This window comes from Saccopteryx leptura, chromosome 4 (genome assembly GCF_036850995.1).
Source record: "Saccopteryx leptura isolate mSacLep1 chromosome 4, mSacLep1_pri_phased_curated, whole genome shotgun sequence".
Taxonomy (NCBI): Eukaryota; Metazoa; Chordata; class Mammalia; order Chiroptera; family Emballonuridae; genus Saccopteryx; species Saccopteryx leptura.
This window is the reverse complement of record NC_089506.1, coordinates 25,148,679-25,170,453: the sequence shown is the minus strand read 5'-3', so window position 1 is coordinate 25,170,453 and position 21,775 is coordinate 25,148,679. Positions and strand designations below refer to the sequence as shown.

The 21,775-nt window shown below is 36.5% G+C and overlaps 1 protein-coding gene across 4 annotated transcripts in view; it reads right to left on the bottom strand.

Moving 5' to 3' along the window:
• The window catches only part of NRG1 (neuregulin 1), a 1,068,557-nt gene that overhangs the window by 129,298 nt on the left and 917,484 nt on the right, over positions 1-21,775 (bottom strand). For 3 of the 4 annotated variants that reach the window (XM_066380300.1, XM_066380299.1, XM_066380301.1), the window contains exons 4-5: positions 20,030-20,080; positions 16,546-16,596 (exon numbers count right to left, since the gene is read on the bottom strand). The exons of the other annotated variant lie outside the window; for it this stretch is intronic. In XM_066380300.1, coding sequence (XP_066236397.1) covers positions 16,546-16,596; positions 20,030-20,080 — 102 coding nt within the window. The remainder of the gene's footprint in view (positions 1-16,545; positions 16,597-20,029; positions 20,081-21,775) is intronic. 4 annotated transcript variants of the gene reach the window in all.

Here is a 21,775-nt window from a genome sequence, read left to right as displayed (position 1 = left end):
TTCAGTTTTTTCAGATACATTCCAGGTTGATCTTGTCCTTGTAGCCTTTGGTTCATTCATTCATTAATAATTACTCAGTAATTATTATGTGCTAATTATTATGTGCCTAATATGTGCTAGGCCCTAACCAAGGCAAAGAAAAAGAGTGAAAGATATTATAATGAGTTTTCTGTTTCTATGGTTATGGAGGACTTAGTTTCCTTAATGCCAGTCTGGCAAAATGCAAATTTTTTAGAAGGGAGAGTCCATAGTGTTGTAATAAATTTTATTGGTGTGGTAGACATACTGTGGAGTGATTTTTCTTAAAAAAAAAAATGAGCCTGTCAGGAGACACTGTTTATTGTATATGCATGTCTAAGTCTCTGAGATTTTCCTTCACTCAGGATCCAGTTATGAAAATGTTTTCTTCTGATAGTGTTTTGTTTTGACTAGTGATAGAAGAAGAATGCAGAGATCCAGTTCCAGAGGGACCATGCCTAGTCAAGAGGCCTCTGGAAATGCTGGACAATTAGAGGCATAAAAACAAATTCAGTCTATTTCTATCCTCAGTTACCATTAAAACAACACACCAAAACAAACTAGCAGAGAGTAGGAATTTGATGGTGGGTTTATTTTCCTAGAAAGTTACTGGTTTGATTGTTTTTTTGTGGGTGAATTAAATGAAGTAAATCTAATAAAATATGAATGCATTTTAGTACTACCTTTTTTGGTGAACTGAAGATTTCTTAGTTACTGGTGGTGCCAATGCAGTATTAAAGTGTAGTTAGGCAGATTTCCTGAGTTGTTAAGGAAATGTTTCAAATTTATAGAAATTCTGACTTGTCAAAATAGAAAAAATATTGTAGTCAAAATCAAGGAGAAAAAAAATTATATTATATACATACAGATATACATCTGATGATTTGATTTAAAAATTGGTTGCTCATAAAAACTAGTTTAACCAGTGAAGAAGTTCAACATGACTCAAAAAAAGTAAGTATTAACCATTTGACTAATATTCGTTCTGGTAACTACCTAGGCTCTATAAAATTATTGACATGCCAAAAGCTAAACATAATCATGTAAGTTTTACAATTAAAGTTATAAGCTATCACCTTCATAAATATATGAGCTGTTCAAGTCTGAAGTGATGGTGATTAAAAAAATCCACATAAAATGATCAGAATTTACATTGGGGTTTTTTTTAGTAAAAAACATGATTTTTCCTTCTTTTAATTAAATTTAATGAAAGTATACAAGGCCCTAAAGTAACCTGCTTCTCATTCCACATCTAAATCAATTAGAATTTTTTGTTCTTACAACGTAACTTTAATGCCGAACACTGTCATACTGTGACTGTCCAATGATAGCATTTTCAATGAAGAAAAGGATGTGAACTGGTGTTGAACTTTCTTACTTTATATTGACATTATCCGATGATCCATTTTAAAAGACATCGATAAAACCATATTCACTTTTTAACATTGATTTCTCGTATTTAAATTGTACTCACTCTAATACCCAAAAACACTTTTAATTACAAAAGTTTATAAACACACAAGTATATCTAATTTTGCTATTAACTTGCTACTGGGGAATTTTCCGTCTTCATTTCAAATCCAATAAAGTATTATGCCATCAATCTACCTGGGGCATTAGGTATTATCTTTAACCAATATCCTGTTATTGTCCTAAGGACAAGTGTGCACACACCCAAAATGTCAATAAATTCTCCGTAAACTAAAAAGATATTTTAAAAATAAGGAGGCAATTAAATTTAATTATGGGCAATAGAGTTTCAAAAGGTCCCTAGTTAACACTACAAGCATTTTTTCCATGCTGAATTAAGCTTGCAGTTTAGTCAGCAAAGGTATTCTTTTTATATATCTTGTTTACGTCTACTATAACTATTGTAAGCATTCCATTAGCATTAACCCAGTGATTAATGCATCTATGATGGAGTCAGGTTCTGATCAGTGATAATAACTGCCCAGAACTATTTCCCCAGTTGTTCATCTCCCAAATCTTTTACCCTGACAAAAACAAAGAAAACATGCCTACCAAAGTCTAAGGGTTCATGTAGTTACAGGAAACCAGATGCATTATTTATAAGGATGCAGAGGCTAGAAAGTTTGACTATGCTGCTTACCCTAGCAGTAGTAGACTCTAAGCTATTGGCAATAGGAGCCTTGCCAGTGCATTAGAAGATGAGATAGAAGGGATGCCTGCCAAATAAAATAGCTAAGTAATAACAAATGTTAAAAAGCCTTGGGGTGGGGGGAGGGAGTCCTGAGCTCACAGCTGAAGACAATTCAGATCACCAAGCTTCCGCATCAATGCAGAGAAAAGAGGTGTCATCCCAATGAATTCTTTGTGTCTTATACTTCTTGAGTACTTGCTTTTTAATTATAGTTATACATTCTTTTTACATTACTATATAGTAACTGTACACAAATGAGAAAATTACAACTGGTATAAAACAGGTATGGTGCAAATGATCTGATTTTCAGTTCAGGTATAATTAATTGTGTATTTGTATTGTCTACCCTGTGTAGAAATCCCTGTCATTGTTTTGGTAGTTTTCCCCTTTGATTTTAAAGAAAAAGAAATGTGTCCACAAAAAAGCTACAATTTCTTACTCTCTGTGTGTTCAAACCTGATATATTGCTACAGACAGATACCTGTCATGGCTTTAAGTAGATTTTGAGATAGTGCCATTTAAGTTTCCTCTTGTGTTTAATCACCGTCAGTCACTTAGAATTGACACCACACACACAAAAAATAAACAAAATAAAAGGCTGCGTGCTGGAAATGCTAACAGCAACAGGGGACGAGAATGCCATCTTCACTAGAAAAATACCCTAAAAACTGACAAAAGAAGTCAATACACACACACACCCAAAGAAAACTTACTGAAGGAATTATTAAAACAAAATAACCTTCAATATCAATCTGGAATTTAAACAGAAAGCTACAGTTTTTATTCCTCATCTCAAAACTGCTCTGAAATTATCAAAATCAAGAAAGGGGTAGTTGACACTACGTATCATGTATGATGTTTATTCTTTTCTTTGAATAACCTGAGTTTCAGATATTTAGTGCGCACACCTTTTATCTACCACAACATGCGCAGCATTCTCCCTCCATCTCAAATGTGTATACTAGAGGGAGAAGGGGGAGAAGTTCATGGGATTCCTTCTAAATTATCCAAGTTCCAAGCAAACGATTTATATAAATACATAAACTTTTTAGTTTTAATGCCTTTTATCATAGGAAACGTGCATATACATTTCTGTACCATGCTCAAGAAACTTGACTCATAAATCTGATTTGGTCTAAGTAATCTCATTAGAGGAAAAGACCATTTTAAAAAGTTGCTGCAATGACCACATGCCCTTTAAAGAGAAATATGTGATGGAGGTCACAAGAGGAGCCCTCTCAGGAGTTTTATTCCCCCCTCTGCTTCTCTGGCCAGTGGGTGAAGAGAACTCAGGACATGGAGTCAGAGATGTTGGAGTGAACCCCTGCTTCTGCCAACACCCACTATAGAACCTTGGCAAATTGTAAATTGTCTGAGCCCCTTAGTTTCCTCATCTGTATAATGGAACTATTCTATTTCGTCTATTCTCAGATAAACGTATCTGACACATGGTAGGTGCTCATTAAAATATTATTTACTTAATGTTACTGACTACTTTTAATAATAATAAAAGAAAACTTATTACTACTTTGGTAGTTTTCCCTTGTTCTGCAATAAGTGACTGGCTGTTCAGCACCACAGGGAGGAACAGCGACCAACCAGTTAGTATGTAGACTTTCAAATATTTTGTAATCCTCCCAATCTAAAGTGAAACAGAGTCTGATAAACCACCACGTAAAGAGAAGCATTTATCATAAAATGAAAAAAGCTCCAGATATAAAAGCCAGAAAAAAATTAAAATAGAAGCATAAGGCATGTGAAATACTTCTCAACTGGGTTGATTTAAAAATATTTAAATATCTGTTTTCATGATTTAAGGTTTTGATGGTTTTCTTATAAGTACATAAACGTACAACTTTAAAGAATAGTGGTACTACAATTTTAACAATCACTTCACTGTGACTACCTATTTAACAAGTACTTTCTGGAAACCAGTTTAGTGATATAGTAGGGAAATGTAGACACAAGTAAACCAAAATTCCTTACTTCAAGACCTTACAGTCTGGTTTGGGAACCAATGTGCATACCTGTGTCTATAATAAGTGGTGAACTTGTTATTTGAACTAGAGTTGTGGGAGCACTAAGTGAAGATTGCTGAGGAGTGGAAATAAAAAAGAGCTTATGGCCTGACCAGGCGGTGGCACAGTGGATAGAGCGTTGGACTGGGATGTGGAGAATCCAGGTTCGAGACCCCGAGGTCTCCAGATTGAGTGTGGGCTCTTCTGGTTTGAGCAAAACACCAGCTTGAGTGCAGGGATGCTAGCTTGAGTGTGGGATCATAGACATGACCCCATGGACAGTGGCTTGAGCCCAAGGTCGCTGGCTTGAGCAAGAGGTCACTTGCTCTGCTGTAGTCCCCTGGTCAAGGTACATATAAGAAAGCAATCACTGAACAACTAAGAAGCCACAACAAAAAATTGATGCTTCTCATCTCTCTCCCTTCCTGTCTGTCTGTCCCTTATCTGTCCCTCTCTCCATTTCTGTCACACACACACACACAAAAGAGCTTGTGCATTGTCTACCCTGTTTAGAAATTCCTGTTTCAATATAACAATGAAATACAAAAGAGCTTGTTTTACTCCTTGATTTGACAAAACAAATATTTTTTTATAATTTCAAGACTCATTTTCATAAAATATACCAAGGTCTGCACTTTGCTTTGAAAAGGAAGGAAGAAACTATGACATTGTGAAACTTAATGAAATTATAACTGACCCCATTTTTCATAAAGACTCTCTTCACCAGAAGCATCTATTAGGCTCACTCCTCAATGCATTTTTTACTTAAAATGTCACAGTCAATATTCTAGTCCTTTAAAAAAAACAAGCAGGAAGTTTTACTCTAATACTTGGTTCTGTGTGGATACATGTAGTGGATGTTAAGTTTCATTTTTATTTATTTTTTCCACTAGGCTGGAACATCTTAAATTCAGTCCCCTTTACCTGCACTGTAAAAGGGTTTTTAAAGGTTCCAGTAAATGCCTTACATGCCCTTAAGTCACCTATTTCCTTCCTAAAGCTTATCTTGCTTCCACACATGGTCTCATTTGCACATACAAGGAATTCTCTTGCCCCCAAAATAAAACATACCAAGGACTCTTTGTGTGGTTTAGTTTTGCACAGATAACGTATGGAAAAATGTGAACAAAAATGCATTTCTATTTTGGAGCATTAGGGACCTGAAATTAAGAAGCAGCTATGAGAATAATAGAGAAAAAAACCCATCTGGATCAGCCAAAATGTACAAATTATGTAAAAGAACCTATTATGGCCACTTAAATAATTTTCCCTCAGATATATGCAAGACTATTCCTCTGCAAATTCCCTTCACTCATCTCATATGTTATCATAAAAATACCCTGTCTGACAAGATGGGTTTCTTCCTGGTACAATTCATCAGAGGTAGAACATGTCAGATTTTACAGTTTTTTTTGTTTGTTTTTTGGGGAAAAATGCAGAACCTTTCTTCTTAGAGCCTTGTAGATTAAGAATTCTAAATAACCATGACCTGTCTCAAAGTTACATTGCTTGTGAATAACATAGATCATTATAGGTTAATTAAATACCTAGATCTCTGGCTTAAAATGTAGGATGACATATAGAACAATAACATTGGAAATCTTTTTTTCTTTTGCAGAATTGTGTTTTCTTGATATAGCTTAATTCTCATAAAACAAATGTAGAGCTTACAACTTGATCAAATGACAGGGATACTTCTGATCAGTTAATCACTGCTCTCAATGAATGAATTTTAAGACAAGCAAGAACAGAATCATTATAAAAAATTTCACTTTTCAATATTTAATAATTTTAAATGATTAATTTACTATACTGTTTGTAATTTACTATGTGTATCATTCAATTATAATATAAGTAGACATACACCATCAAATTTAGCACTTCTCTCACTTTAGGTCAAATGAATGACTTTTATTTTTTTATTATTATTTTTTTTTTGTATTTTTGTATTTTTCTGAAGCTGGAAACGGGGAGAGACAGTCAGATAGACTCCCGCATGCGCCTGACCGGGATCCACCCAGCACGCCCACCAGGGGCGACGCTCTGCCCACCAGGGGGCGATGGTCTGCCCCTCTGGGGCGTTGCTCTGCCGCTACCAGAGCCACTCTAGCGCCTGGGGCAGAGGCCAAGGAGCCATCCCCAGCACCCGGGCCATCTTTGCTCCAATGGAGCCTTGGCTGCGGGAGGGGAAGAGAGAGACAGAGAGGAAGGAGGGGGGGTGGAGAAGCAAATGGGCGCTTCTCCTATGTGCCCTGGCTGGGAATCAAACCCGGGTCCCCCGCACGCCAGGCTGATGCTCTACCGCTGAGCCAACAGGCCAGGGCCAAATGAATGACTTTTAGAAATTTTTAAAAAAATCTTAATGAAAATTAAATTGTTTAAAGAATTCCAACTTTTTCATATACATTTATAGGTAACCTAATAAAAAATACCTACTCAGATTGTAACATATTTGTAAGTCTACCTATGTCAAAGGTAACCTTCTGATAAACATCAGGTCCATTTACCATATTGTAATTATGCTCATGTAAATGTTTTTAGTTAAATGTCTAAATCCTTTAAAAATTCTTCAAACTTTCAAAACCCTACTTAGTGTAAATTAATTTATGATACCATTTAATCTTCAATAGTCTTTTACTTTTAGTGCAAAATCATAGAATTTTATCTACTTTTTAAATGGGATAAATCTCAGGAATCAGATTTGTTGGTAAAGTAATGAGCTTTAAATATGAAGCAGAAAGAGCAATTGACTGCTAAAAAAATACAACAGTAAAAATCAATTGTTACCCAAACAATATTTTCTTTTAAATTACATACCACAGAATGGATAAATATACTCAATCTTAAGTAATATTATTTAAAAAAAAAACAACTTTATTTTAAAGACTGTCTCTCATATTCTACTTGTGTTATATTAATGGTTGATTACATACAATTAGCACAATTAACCTTTCTACTTTATGGAAAACTCCTTCAGCCCCCAAATTACTCTCTATTCATCTCTCCCCAACCATTCCCCCTCTCCAAGAAGTATACAGCATAGGTCCTGCCATCACGCTGGAACACAGTAGGAACTGGATTATTTGTCTTTTTTTTAAAGAGATGGAAAGTTCTCAGGAATTAAGAATCATATAGCAGAAACAGGGCTATAGGATTTTAATCTCAAATTTATCAGTCGCTCTTTGACCTTAGCCTATCCCTACCTATATTTTACTTTTCTGCTATCAAAATGAACATATTGATAGTCAAAAACAAATTTTTTTTAATCAAAAGACTGACAAAATTTATCATTACAAATAACAGTTCGTACAATATTTAACAAAGGCGGTGTCAGTCTGTTCCTTCCTCCCTCCCTCCTTATCCCTGTCATATTACTAAAAAAAGCTTGATATTTACACACAAAAAAAAGACTCTTGAAATATCTGAGCAAAGAACAAATGATAAGCTAACATTTGATGAACAACTCAACCTAAACACCAAATCTCCTACATTGGAGATAGCTACTGCCTTGAATGGGGACGAGCTCAGCTTTCGGCTACAGCGCACAGTGGCAGAAAGATTTGGCTGACCTCTGGTAGACTGAGAGGTAAAATGAAAAGTGCTATTCCAGCGGTTCTTTGATGATTAGTTAAACTCTGTGTACAAAGCACCTTTACTAAGGAAATGAATCACTGCTAGATGCACTGTAATAAGAGCAGAGAAAAGTGGGAGATGACTATGGATGAAATACAAGTCATTACTTCCTTCTGGGTCACTCTGGTGCCTTCTATGAAGCTGATAAAGCCTCCATCCGTGGGATGTCACATTTAGACCTGCTGAGTTTTCTATGCAATACTAAACGGAGTGGGCTAAGCATGCTTCTTTTCCTTACCAAAATAATGATAAATAAATAAATAAATAAATAAATAATAATAATAATAATAATAATAATAAAACCCTAATCAAAAATGCAATTACTCTGGTGAAAGAAATTTGTAGTTTTTCAAAATCCACTTAAAAGAACCTGGATCAAGTACTTTTTGATTTTTAAGTGGAAAGAACATTTTACAGATTTCAAAATGCTTCCCGTGCATTCTAATTTGAAAGCTGCAGCTCATTTTTCACTGTTTTCTACTTCACAAAGGCATGCGTTCTTGGATTAAAAAGAAGAGTATTCCTAAGAATGATTATAGTGAGCGCATTGGTACTAATAGTCTTTTTAAAATGATAGTACAATTGTCTTCAGGTTTCTATCTCATTATTTAAAATGGTGACCCTGCTTTAACTTTGCCCAATTAATTTTCAATAATATACATGCTTAATTTTCTTTTAAAAGAGCCTGTGACCGATATCTATTTTCTGATTCTTCCAAAGTTAGCTGTGGAGGACCGTGTTGGTTTTGCCCATCCAGCCACTTTCCTCTTCTTTAAGTACAGAACCCTGCTCTCTATAATGAATCTATAGCATGCAGTTCCCAGGGGGCTGGGCCCATCTGCCTCACTAACCCAAACACACACGGGGCTGGATATCTGACCCTACCCTGGCCCAATCAGAGTCATTAATCTCCCTGGATACAGTAGTTATTTTAGGGATGTGCATTTGATGAGAGCAGAGCCAATCAGATTCCCCCTTAGAATTTGCTGTTTGGATAAGAGAGTAGACTTTCTGTTTTTAGATTATGAACTGAGGGGATACAGTCTTAGAGATACCAGCAGCGATCTCACTGTTAGGCAGAGAAAGCTACTGAGAATGAAGCTAACATTTGTACAGCAGCAAAGCATGAACACTGGGAAATGATCCTACTATTACATTTGAGCCTCTGAATCAAGTTGGGCCAGCTTTATATTTAAGCTCTTAGTGTTGAATTTCTATCACTTGCAACCGAAAAATTAAATCATCGTTCATATTTTTTGCTGCTTTATTATATTGTTCCTCACTCTTTCCTCTAACCTAGTGTCTGTTTTCTCGGGGTTTTTTTTTCTTTTAGTTTTTACTTTATTTTTTTGGTGGGCAGCTATTTCTTAGAGCATTCAGGGTTTTTAATTTATTTTATTTTTTTTAAGTTTATTAAATTTATTGGGGTGACACTGGTGAATAATATTATACAGGTTTCAGGTGCACAATTCTAAAATACATCATCACGTGTTCTCCATTTCAAGTCAAGTCTTCCTCCAGCATTCAGAGTCTTTTAATTTAAAGGCCTCTATTCTCTCTTCCTATTTCTCAGATCCTTAGATAACTAGAAAAAAATGAAGAATTATGAAAGCTACAAAGTTCAGCATAAGACAATTTATCAAAACCGTGCTCGCTCTGGCCTCCTAGATGCTTTCTTGATATGTACCTCTTCTGTCTCCGTTCTCTTACCTCTACTTCAACATTTAAAAACATTTTTTAATTAAAAATATTTTATATAAAATCTGTTTCAGTACTTTGTCCATATGATTAAAAACACTATCATTTTAATATCTCTCTTAAAATAGGCAACATAAATCTGTCTGTCTTTCTCACAAAATATATTCAAAAAAATGGATTTTTTTTTTAATGCAGAGAAACTATTCCAGTAAAAACCACCCCAGAGAATAAAATACAGAGAAATAATTGCTCCAGGTCTAATCATTTTCTACTAACAAATCTAGCTATCATACAAATAATTTCCAGGATTTATAACATTATACAAAATAAATAAATAAATAGTAGTTAGCCTGGAATAAGGCAACACCTCTACCCCAAACATTAACTACTGCCCAAGGAAATTTGCCTCTTTGATGAAGATTAGATTCCCATTAGTGCATTGGCTCTACAATTATTCCCATCTCTGTCAATAGCATGTTTTGGAAAAGACCACATCATTCTCAAAGTAACAAAGCCAAAGGGTAGTCACTAACATGATTCTAACATTTCTGCGTCCTTTTCAGTATTAACCCCTTGAATTGTGTTGTCATTAACTAAGGGGTCTACTGTCCATTTCACTACCTTGTAGATTGTGAAGAGTGTACTAATTCAGTAAAAGTTGGCTTTGAGATAAATGTGATTTTATTTCTGGAATCTTTATAAAAATTCCATTTTGATGCTTTTTTTTTAAAGACATCTTAACCTTGAGCTAGCTGTATGGACCCCTTAAGGCTTTGTAACAAAGGAGCTAAGATTTGAAATCAGAACTCAAGGTTTAACTTTCTTTTCTTCTCTTCTAGTATATACCTAGTTTTTAAATTTGGACATGTCAGAAATTTCTGAATCTCAAGTTTTTCAGCTGGTAAATGGATGAAATCTAGGTGATGGAGTTGTTGTATGAATAAATGATTCAATAAATAAAAATATGCTTTAGAAAATTATAATAGAATACATTTAGCAGTTATTTATATATACACAGAACACACATATATTTGTATGGTTCAAAAGAATAATTTTGGGCCCTGGCTGGTTGGCTTAGTGGTAGAGCATTGGCCCAGCATGTGGAAGTTCTGGGTTCAATTCCTAGTCAAGGCACACAGGAGAAGTGACCATCTGCTTCTCCACCCCCTCCCCCTTCTCTCACTCTCTCTTCCTCTCCTGCAGCCATGGCTTGATTGGTTTAAGCAAGCCATCCTCCCAGGCACTGAGGATGGCTCCATGGCCGTGCCTCGTGCTAAAATAGCTTGCTTGCCAAGCAACTGAGCAATGGTCCCAGATGGGCAGACGATTGCCCAGTAGGGGGCTTGCTAGGTTGATCCTGGTCAGGGCATATGCGAGAGTCTGTCTCTTTGCCTCCTCGCCTCTCACTTGATAATATATACATATAAAAGAATAATTTTATAGAAGGTTAATTTCAGGTAAATACAAACGGTTAACTATGATTTAACAATAAGCTCGATTAAAAGTTTTGAGATTATCTTGTCCAGCACTGGAATGAAATGAGAGATTCTGAATGACTTCAGAAAGGCCAGAGGCAGAACGGAAGACTTACATCACAGTTGCAGGTAGTACTAAAAAATAAGGTCAAAATGAATGAACTGAACGTGAAGGCAATAACTTCCCTGAGCATATGAATGGCTATAACAGACAACTGCCTACTTTTGCCCAAACATTGTGTTGTCCTAAATATCTGTAAGTAACTTTAAGTAATCAGAAAGATGAAAATACACCAGTTGGGTAATTTCCTTATCAAATTATTATTTTATTGCTATATGATGCATGGTAAATTTGTTCACAATAGATAGAGCCACCACGCCCTTGAAAATGCCATATTTATAAAAATCCAGAAATACAGTTTGCATTCAATTAGAGGTGGCTCTCCAACAGAGACAGGACAGAGTTCATGTTTTTCCTTCAATAAAGATCTGAAATTGAAATGCTATTTTTCCAGCTGAGAATCATTTAGCAACGGTCCGAGCAGTTTCCTCTGCAATTAAAGCAGGTAAGTCCATTACAGCTGAGTGTGAAATGTAAGAACCATAGTTCTAAATCTCACCCTGGGGCCCAATGGGTCAGCCGACCCGGTCCAATCTAATCAATACATTTGACTGTGTTGTTCCCAAGTGAAAATGCTGTGTCTCATAGTAACTGAAATGTCTCTGCAGATAAAATACTTTTTCCCTTCAGTTAGCTCTCTTTGGTGCCAAATTAAAGATAGAATTGTTAATTTCATTCAGAGGATTTCAAAGAGGACTTCTTGGATAAGTTCCTTTAAAATGCAGCCTTATCTGAGAATATATAAAGTTTTGAAAAGACAGTGATTTCTTGGCACAGAACTTTTAGCTGCATCATTTAGACTAAAAGTCATTAACTCCTTGCCTCCTCCAACAATAAGGATATTGTCCTATACCAGGGGTAGTCAACCTTTTTATACCTACTGCCCACTTTGTATCTCTGTTAGTAGTAAAATTTTCTAACTGCCCTCTGGTTCCACAGTAATGGTGATTTATAAAGTAGGGAAGTAACTTTACTTTATAAAATTTATAAAGCAGAGTTACAGCAAGTTAAAGCATATAATAATAATTACTTACTAAGTACTTTATGTCGGATTTTTGCTAAGTTTTGCTGAATAAACGTTTATAAAACAACTTAATATAATTAAATCTATCTTTTTATTTATACTTTGGTTGCTCCGCTACCACCCACCATGAAAGCTGGAACGGCCACTAGTGGGCAGTAGGGACCAGGTTGACTACCACTGTCCTACACTGTTCCAATAAATGGCAAGGACACCTCGATTTCCATTCTCCCTTCAGGGCCACATCACTTGTTCAGATGGTCCTGTCTTCCATATAAAGGGGAGACCACCTCACAGTGAAGCTGTGCTCAATGAATCACATTCATTTTGCACACCTTAGGCTTTCCAATATGGGCTTGAGATACAGACATAGAATGGAGTCCTGGGGAAGTTAAATAATTTGCCTAAGATGACACAGGAATGAACAGCACCAGTATAGAGACTGAAGAACATGAGTTCATCCAAAGTCTGGGTTCTTTCCCTTCCACCTCACACCTGGCACGCTTTGACGTATAACATAAAGATGGTAGGGGCTCAGCTGGTTTCAGAAACACATTTCCCTTAATCTATAAAACAAACTCCCAATCCACGTTATATCCAAAACTACTTTTCAATCTATTTACAGAATCTCACTCCCCTTAATATTAAAGTTATTTTTTTTTTGAGGCAACTAAATCTCATGAATCAGCAATATTGACTAAGTTTAAATCCTGCTTGTGTGATGTTGGATAAGATACATCAATTTTGTCATCAGAAAAATGAAATGAGGTTTTGTGGGAACCATGAGCCATCATTCAGGTAAATCACCTAGCATAGAGCCTGGCACATGGTAAGCCTTCAATTAATGTTTGCTATTACTATTATCATTTATTATTTGAAAAATATATTCCTATTAATGGCTGTTTTCCAAAAAATTATCTTTTTTTCTTTCCCATTTCTATTCATTAAGCTTTTCATTTTTGTTTTCCATATATATATATATATATATATATATATATATATATATATATATATATATTCAATTAGAATGGATGGTGTTTTTAGTTCAGTAACATAGTTGGTATAACAATTGTATTTTTTATGGTATTCAACAAAATTGTCTGCAAAATGGGGTCACCGTTAGCTGGCACTTCAGAGAGAAGTCATTAAGGTCTGTTCTAAAAATCCATTTACTTTTTTGCTGATTCTATATAAAGCAGGAACAAGATAGTCCTGCTGACTAGTTTGTAAGGTTCAAGTTCTTCTCCTTCTAAAACCTATCACTTAGTTGTAACAGGACACTCATTTAGCAAATTATTTATACATTTTAAATAACAGATGGCCTGATTTACAGAAATAAAATGTAGAAAAATAATGTTGCTCTTTTTCAGATTATAAGAATGTTTAAAAATAATGATTCTAAGAATAGTGATTATACAATGCAAGTTCCCAATTAAAAAAAACAAACAAGTAAACAAATTTGCCTCAAAAGGGAAGGATTATTAACTTTGATATTCTGCCAATATTTAGAAAATGCTAAAAAAAAGTACATAAAAGGGGACAAAAACGATAAGCTGTTTGTAAATGAAAATTAAATTCATTAAAAACCTTTAGCCAAGAATGATTTCTTTATTGTTTCATTGATTGGAAAAAATTATGTAAAGATTTTGGATTTGAACACTATTTTTAAAACGTCTAATAAGTATCAGTGACACGGGAAAAATGCTTGGGATACATTAAGTAAACGGGGGGAGAAAGGTACACGGAAAGCCAGGGAGAAAAACACTGATTAGAAGAAAATAGAGTAAAATATTAGCAATGCTATTTTGAATAGGTGTGTGGGTAATTTTCATTTTCTTCTTGTTGCTTTTTCCATTCCGACATGAAGAGAAAAGGAGAACTTTGGGGGCTGGAAGGGTCAGGGAAGGCTTAAGGGAGAAACAGGATGTTGGCAAACATAAACTACCACTGCTGAACCCTCTCAAAGGTGACCCAGCAGGGAGAAGCCTCAAACCAGGACTGGCAGTAAAAGCATGTGTCCCCTGAGGGTGTGCAGTCGAAAGGTGACAAAGTACAGTGCCTTTTTCATACTGACCCAAAAAGCACCCCGAGTCATTATAAAACAGAACAGGTTTGCTGAGTCCACACTACCTCAGGATGGCTTTTCAAATTTTACTTTAGAAAACACCAGTGTCAACAGTTAAGAATGTAGCCCGCATAGGCATGCTTGCATTGTAATATAGCATATATATAGTTCTTTTCTAGCTGAAATTAAGTGAATAAAACCCTACTCTTCAGGGCTGATTATTTCTGACCCATCTGAAGTCTTCCAAGGCCTTTGGCTCTTTCACATTTTGCATCTTTAATCTAGTTTATTGCTCTTGCTGATTCTTCAAGTTTCACCTTCAGAGTTTAATAAATAGAGCTTTGCTTGCATCACACCTCTTCTGCAATGCGGAGTTCTGCATGATGCTTCCTCTCAATGAACCCAGAGTTTCACCACACGTTCGTTGTTCTAACCAAGTCTGGATTTAGCATCCCGCCACTATTGGTTTATATTTGCCAATCATAGAGTATATTTTCATGAGATTAAAAAATGTATTAATTAATCAATTCAACCATATCATATTTACTGAAAATCCACTCCCAATGGAGAGTGATGTACAAAAATGGTACACTAAAATATTTTAACATAACTGTACACAAAGCCTTCTTTCTTTGTCTTAAATCTTTACCAAATATCAGAATCTAATTCTGCCAAGAGTTAGCAATCAGCATCAGATTTCAAAATTATTTTCTCTCTCTCAACAGTACTGCAGTGAATAGAAATGTAAACTGAGAGATTCATTTCAGTTCCCTACAGCTCTGCAAAACCAAAAGAAATATTTCTTCCATTCCATAATTACTCAGCTATGCTTAAGGACAGCATCCATTGCCCATTAATGATAGCATGAAGGGTTCCAATTACAAGAGTTTCAATAACTTCATTCAATGAATCATGTAGGAGAGAAATTATTCCCGGGGGGAGGGGGGAAGAAGCCAAAAAGAAAAACCAAGTATTTGATTTTGTATAATAAACACTCAAATGTATAAAGCAAAGCACAACATGCTTCCTTACTGCTAGTTAGCTGAAATCTTTATAATTATACTAATCTTTTTATAAGTAGAATTAAATGACAAATATTGCAAACTCCCCAGGGGATTATCATTTTGGAGTATGTAATGAGTGTCCTTAGAATTCAGAGGAAGCCAATTTTGTCCTTCCTAGCATTTCATTTTCTGTTTGATCTTACTAGATTGTTGTCTTCAATCCAGTTGAATGATGCTTTATCTTGCTAAAATGTAGCCAAAACATCATACTTCATGCAAAAAAAAAAAAAAAAAAAAAGGACGCTTATATCATATCACTACAATTCTGGTACTACCAACCTGCAGGGAAAAGCTTTAGATGAAACTGGCTCTATTTAAACAGACTGACAAAACAATTAAAGTTGCCAAAAGTACAGACTTTCTTTCCCAGGGCTTCCTACCATGCTGATAGTCAAAGGAAACTGTTCCTTACACACACTTCAGGTTGGGACTAAATAATTAAGAACATCTATTTATTGAAGGGCTTAGCAAACTGAGACATAGCTTTAAATAAAGGAAAAGAAAGACCGTAGTTACAAGTTTTATATTCAAGGTCTGATAAATTCCCCTGTTGGATATCAACATTTCATGCTATGCTACTCACAATTTATAAGTATGAAAACTATTTTTACTAGTCCTTGCTAATAATGTCTCCAGGTCCCCTGACGTAGCACAAGGCACCAATCAGTCTAACAGTTATAGAACTCCATAATCACAAAGCACATTTAACATTAAACAGATGAAAACTAATCTGAGATCTTGCCTAGGGACTTGCTTTCAAACATTTTCATAATTAGTCACTTTCTATCAAATTTGAATTAAGGGCATCTATATATAGTCACCTTACTCCATCAGAGCAGACTTTACATGAGAACTGAGGGACCTGGGAAGAGAGGCCCCAGACAGCTGGCCATCATGCCTCAGGCAGTTGCTGAAGACATCGAGACACACTTTAAAAAAAAATCAAACCACAACGTTCTCTATTGCTCACTCATAACTAGGCCTCAGAGGCTATTCAGTTATTTTCCAACATTTAAAGGCACTACATTATCCTAAAAATACCCCGTGTGTGGTATCTCTTAATATCCAGATGTATCTTAAGAGGAGGAATAGCTAGTGGACCCCAAGCATAAAAAGGGGTCATTTCTACTCCAAACAGCAAACACCATCCTGCTTCCAAACTTGATACATGGTCCCTCAGAAAGGGCAGAGTGTAGATGTGAGCACAACCTTCCACAGCAGACATTGTCTTGGGTGAAAAACCAGTGAACAAAATGTTTAAACATACTTACATGAAGAAGTATTTGCTCCTTCGGTTGTTACTGATATTCTAATGGGTGACTCTATAAAACATAAAAGTGGAATGAGGCTTTGTTGAGTCATGCCGCTTGAATTCTTACATTAGAAATTGGCCTGGCTTGGCTATCAGCTAGAAAAAGAGGAGTAGAAAATAGTGCAACAGAAAAGCTGAAGCATTTCAAAGTCAAAGGAAGATACACCAATCCAAAGACCACAAAGAAGTATTTGTGTAGTCCAGATCCAAAGACTTAAAAGAGATAACAATGGAGTGGGTCCATCCGCGAAGATACCCACACCGACTGCTGTATGCTCTTCCTAGAAATCCTTCTCTAAACAATACGCACTACTGGAGACAAAGGCAAGTCCTTCTCTGACATGGACGTGGTCTTGGTCTTAAGAAACGTGAAACCAGAGAAAACGATCCTTAGACTCAGAGAGAATGAAAGTCAACTTTCATAAAAAATAAAAGAAGGAGGACAAAAATATTATCAGGCAACTTGGTCTGCATAAATATCCTGAGCAAACACAGGGCTGAATCAAGTCCATGCAGAATCTACTAGAGGAATTACATAGAGGTTCAAACAACACATGCTCAGTAAGTACATGATGCAATCATTGGGGAAGTACAGTAGCAAGATTCTCTTAGATAGCAAGGGTAAGGAAGGAAAGCCAGTATAAGTACAGACGTAGCATAAAACATAACCCATGCAAAAAATAAATAAAAAAAGTATGGGACCTATGGGTTTTTATTAGTAAGAAATGAGAACAACTTAGTATCAAAGAAGGATTGAAATTCAGCAGCCAGAAAGTTATAAAGATTCAAGCCATATATCACACACATATCAGAAAATAATAGTTACAGTCTAAATTCCCAAGACAAGCACCACATAAATTTAAAAGCTCAGGCTCATAACAGCATCTACTGGAGTCAGATAAGTAAGTCTCCATATTTAAAAGAAAAATATCTGAATGAAAGGTGAAAAAATTCAGATAACAATTTTTTCTCTTGTTCTTTCCTGTTCCCTTCCCTCCTTCCCTCCCTTCCTCCTTCTCTCCCTCCCTCCCTCCCTTCCTTTCTTCCTTCCTTTCTTCTTCCCTCCTTCCTTTTTCTCTCTCTCTATTACCCAGAAAAGTAAGATTCTCTTAGAATCCAGGATCATTCGACCCTACAACACAGAAATTTACATCTTATTAATAACCCATGAATATGCTCTAAATGTGGCCAAATCAGTCTAGGATGTAGAGATATTTAGCTTTTATGACTTTTGACAGTGACTTGAAGGGACAATTAAAACCCAGTAAAGGTATATTGTGTGCAAAAAAAAGAAAAAAGTAGGCCCTGGCCGGTTGGCTCAGCGGTAGAGCGTCGGCCTAGCGTGCGGAGGACCCGGGTTCGATTCCCGGCCAGGGCACACAGGAGAAGCGCCCATTTGCTTCTCCACCCCTCCGCCGCACTTTCCTCTCTGTCTCTCTCTTCCCCTCCCGCAGCCAAGGCTCCATTGGAGCAAAGATGGCCCGGGCGCTGGGGATGGCTCTGTGGCCTCTGCCTCAGGCGCTAGAGTGGCTCTGGTCGCAACATGGTGACGCCCAGGATGGGCAGAGCATCACCCCCTGGTGGGCAGAGCATTGCCCCTGGTGGGCGTGCCGGGTGGATCCCGGTCGGGCGCATGCGGGAGTCTGTCTGACTGTCTCTCCCTGTTTCCAGCTTCAGAAAAATGAAAAAAAAAAAAAAAAAAAAGAAAAAAGTAATATTGTGCTGTGTTGCATTATATGGCTTCCCACAAGGTTCAACAAGCTACAGGCTATAATAATAATAATGATGTAAAAATTAATTAAGCCAAAACTTTATATATTTTTTCAATTTATTTTTTATTTTTGGTTACAGAGACAGAGAGAGACTGAGAGAGGGACAGATAGGGACAGACAGACAGGAAGGGAGAGAGATGAGAAACATCAGTTCTTTGCTGTGGCACCTTAGTTTCTCATCTATTGCTTTCCCATATGTGCCTTGACCGGGGGCTACAGCAGTCCGAGTGACCCCTTGCTCTAGCCAGAGACCCTGGGCTCAAGCTGGTGAGCTTTGCTCAAACCAGAGGAGCCTGTGCTCAAGCATTTGACCTCGGGGTTTTGAACTTGGGTTATCTTCATCCCAGTCTGGTGCTCTATTCACTGTGCCACCACCTGGTCAGGCGAAGCCAAAACTTTAAATATGGGGTAATGGAAAGAGTACTGTGTGCCCTGGCCAGTTTGCTCAGTGCCTAGAGTGTCAGCCCAAAGTGCAGATGTCCCAGGTTCAATTTCTGGGCAGAGCACACATGAGAAGTAACCATCTGCTTCTCTCTCTCTCCCTCTCCACCTTCTCTCTCTCTTCCCTCTCTCAGCCAGTGGCTCCTTGTCCAAGTGTCGGCCCTGGGTGCTGAGGATAGCTTGGTTGATTCAAGCATCACCCCCAGATGGGGGCTGCCAGGTGGATCCCAGTTGGGGCACATGTGGGAGTCTGTCTCTGTATCTCCCCTCCTCCCACTTAAAACAACAAAAAGAGTACTGAGTTGGAAGTATCTGCTCTTCAGAGCTTGCTACTGACTTAACATTCCTAATGCTTCAGTATTTTTCATTCGTAAAATGAAGAAAAATAATGTCTTGTTTCATGAATCTATTGTCATTATGAAATGAGGTATAAAAATCTTTGTAAACTATAAAGTATCAGAAAAAAAGCAAGTTGTTACACCTTGAAGTAAGTTTTAAATCTAGGTCTGCAAAAACTTGTTTCTAATTGAATATTAATTTTAAAATAGTTTAAACTTTTGTTTAATATATAATCACAGAGGATAAGAAAAAGTAAAAATAGTTCAGTTTACCAATAAACTTAATCTTAGTTAGTAGAGAAATGAATGAATTATGGTTATACATGTATTAATTCAATTGGGTTATAAGCAGTGAGAATCTTCTCAGACTATAATTGCTCTCAGCAAATATTATTGACAACTGAGTAACAAAAATAAAAAAGCGACAGCATTTGAAAAAGTCAGTGGTTTATTTTTTAAGTTTAGTGAGCCGCAACTGATCATTAGGAGCCCAGAAGCCAGATATCAGACATTGATACATTATCCAGGAATAAACTAGGATGAATGAGAATAGAGAGAACCGAGGAAGCTAAGAAGGATACCCATAAAGATATAAAAACTGACTTTATAACTCAGATGTCTCCTTGAATGTTCTAATGTCACTACATAGTATCTAGTCATAGATTTCTTTTCCTTGTGCCTGCCTCTCAGGCTCAAGTTCAGACATACAAGAACTGTACTCCACTGAGCAAAACCCAAAAAGGCAGAATTAGCTGGAGGAGAATGTTGGGGCAGGAAACTGGAGAGCTGAAATGGGAATGCAGAAGGGGTTCTGATTAGTAGAAGGAGCAGCAGCCAGCAGTGAGGTCTATCATTCAGGTTAGTTAAATCGGAGGAGCTTCTTTTTTCTTACCTGAAGACACATAGGCTCTTTCAGTTGAGGCTGGCATGCCAGCGGTGATCTCTGCAAAAAAGAAAAGGTGATAGGCTATTATGATGTACAATCAGGAGTCTGGGAACCAGTTCCACAGTCTGCCTTCAACCTAAAAATGAGCGTGAAGAAAGGAAGTATCACAAGGGGGTGACGAAACCCAGGCTTTATCCACACGGAGGGAGAAAAGCAAAAAGAGACTTTCCAGGCAAGCAGTTCTTCTTTCTTGAGCAAAGAGCATAAAGTGAACTGTGCTAGAATAATTAGGAAGAATTCACTGCCCACACTGAGGTCAGAGACGGACGGTATATGACAGAGGTTGAGGGCTCCTGCTCAGAAAGGAAGTCAGAAATAGCAGAACTAAGAAAATCAAATCTGTAGTCAGAATTTTTAAATGATGACTTTTGGAGAATTACATTTTTGTTAAAAAGCAAAAGCAGGCAACATTTCTAGTTGGGATTGATGGAAAACATCACGTCCTGGCATTGAGCTCGACATAAAGTTGTCAATAATAATCAAGATGGGTACCCGATCATAAGGTGGACATTTCAGCTGCTCCGGGCAGGACACAGAATAAAGTAGGCATCGCCCATCTCAGGAAAATGAAGAATGAGCCTGCACACTCTGGACACACTGTGATCATGGGAATTCGGACAGTCTTCTTCAAACTCTGTCTTGCTTTCTTAGCACCTTTATGATGAAGTAAAGAATGATTACATTGTCTAAAATTCTGTGTTCATGCAGTCCTTCTGAAAAGGGTTTTTCAGTTGTTAAGATTTAATATTTTCAGTAAGGCAGAGTTGTATGAAGCTTGGAAAGATGTAGAGATGCAATGACGAATATCACTCAGCCTTCACTGCGGGTATAATTACTGTTAGATGACTTAATAGTATTTAACTATTTACTAACATGGACAAAAAGGTAATTTGAATCCATTATGATATATATATATCATACATTATATATATATATATATATATATATATATATATATATATACATTACAAAAGTTACTAGATCTTATTAAAATCCTGAGCAGACCAAACAGGCTATCAATTAATAGCCTGTTAATCATGGAACTGGAAATATTCCATGAGCAATATAATCATTTTTGAATATAAATATGACCATTTAGGTTTCTATGATAGGACTAGTCCAGTAGGTAAGAGAAATTAATTTAAAGTAGCAATATTTTTTGAATCTCAGAGGCTTCACCAGAGGTAAAAGGTTTTGTGAAATTGAAAGGAAAAAAAATAGCACATGATATTTAAAAGGGATGCTAAAGAATAAGCATAAGGTTAAATATGAATATATCAAAGACCAGTAATACACCTTTAGTGACACCAAGTGTGCCTTTCTCATACAAATTAAGTATGGATGTTTCTCTCTAATCAAGCATTAGGAGGACAAACTATTCAAGGTGTGAGATTATTATCAAGCCACCAATGCTGCCTACATAGGTTCTTATACACAGTAAAAATGCGACAGTGAAAGGAATCAGTATGCGAGGGCATAGGATAGCCTTTGGACTTCCTCATACAGCAGGCATTCAAAGAGGGTATTCTGAGTTGGTAAGATGGCAATGTCTGTTTCCAAAGTAGCTACAATGAGATTTCTTGATTTAGAGAAAATTAAATTGCTCCTCTTTGGGGGGAATTTAAGGAGGTGTATATATATATATATTTTTTTTTTAAATCAAAGATGTACAGCATTTGTCTTTCTTTATGA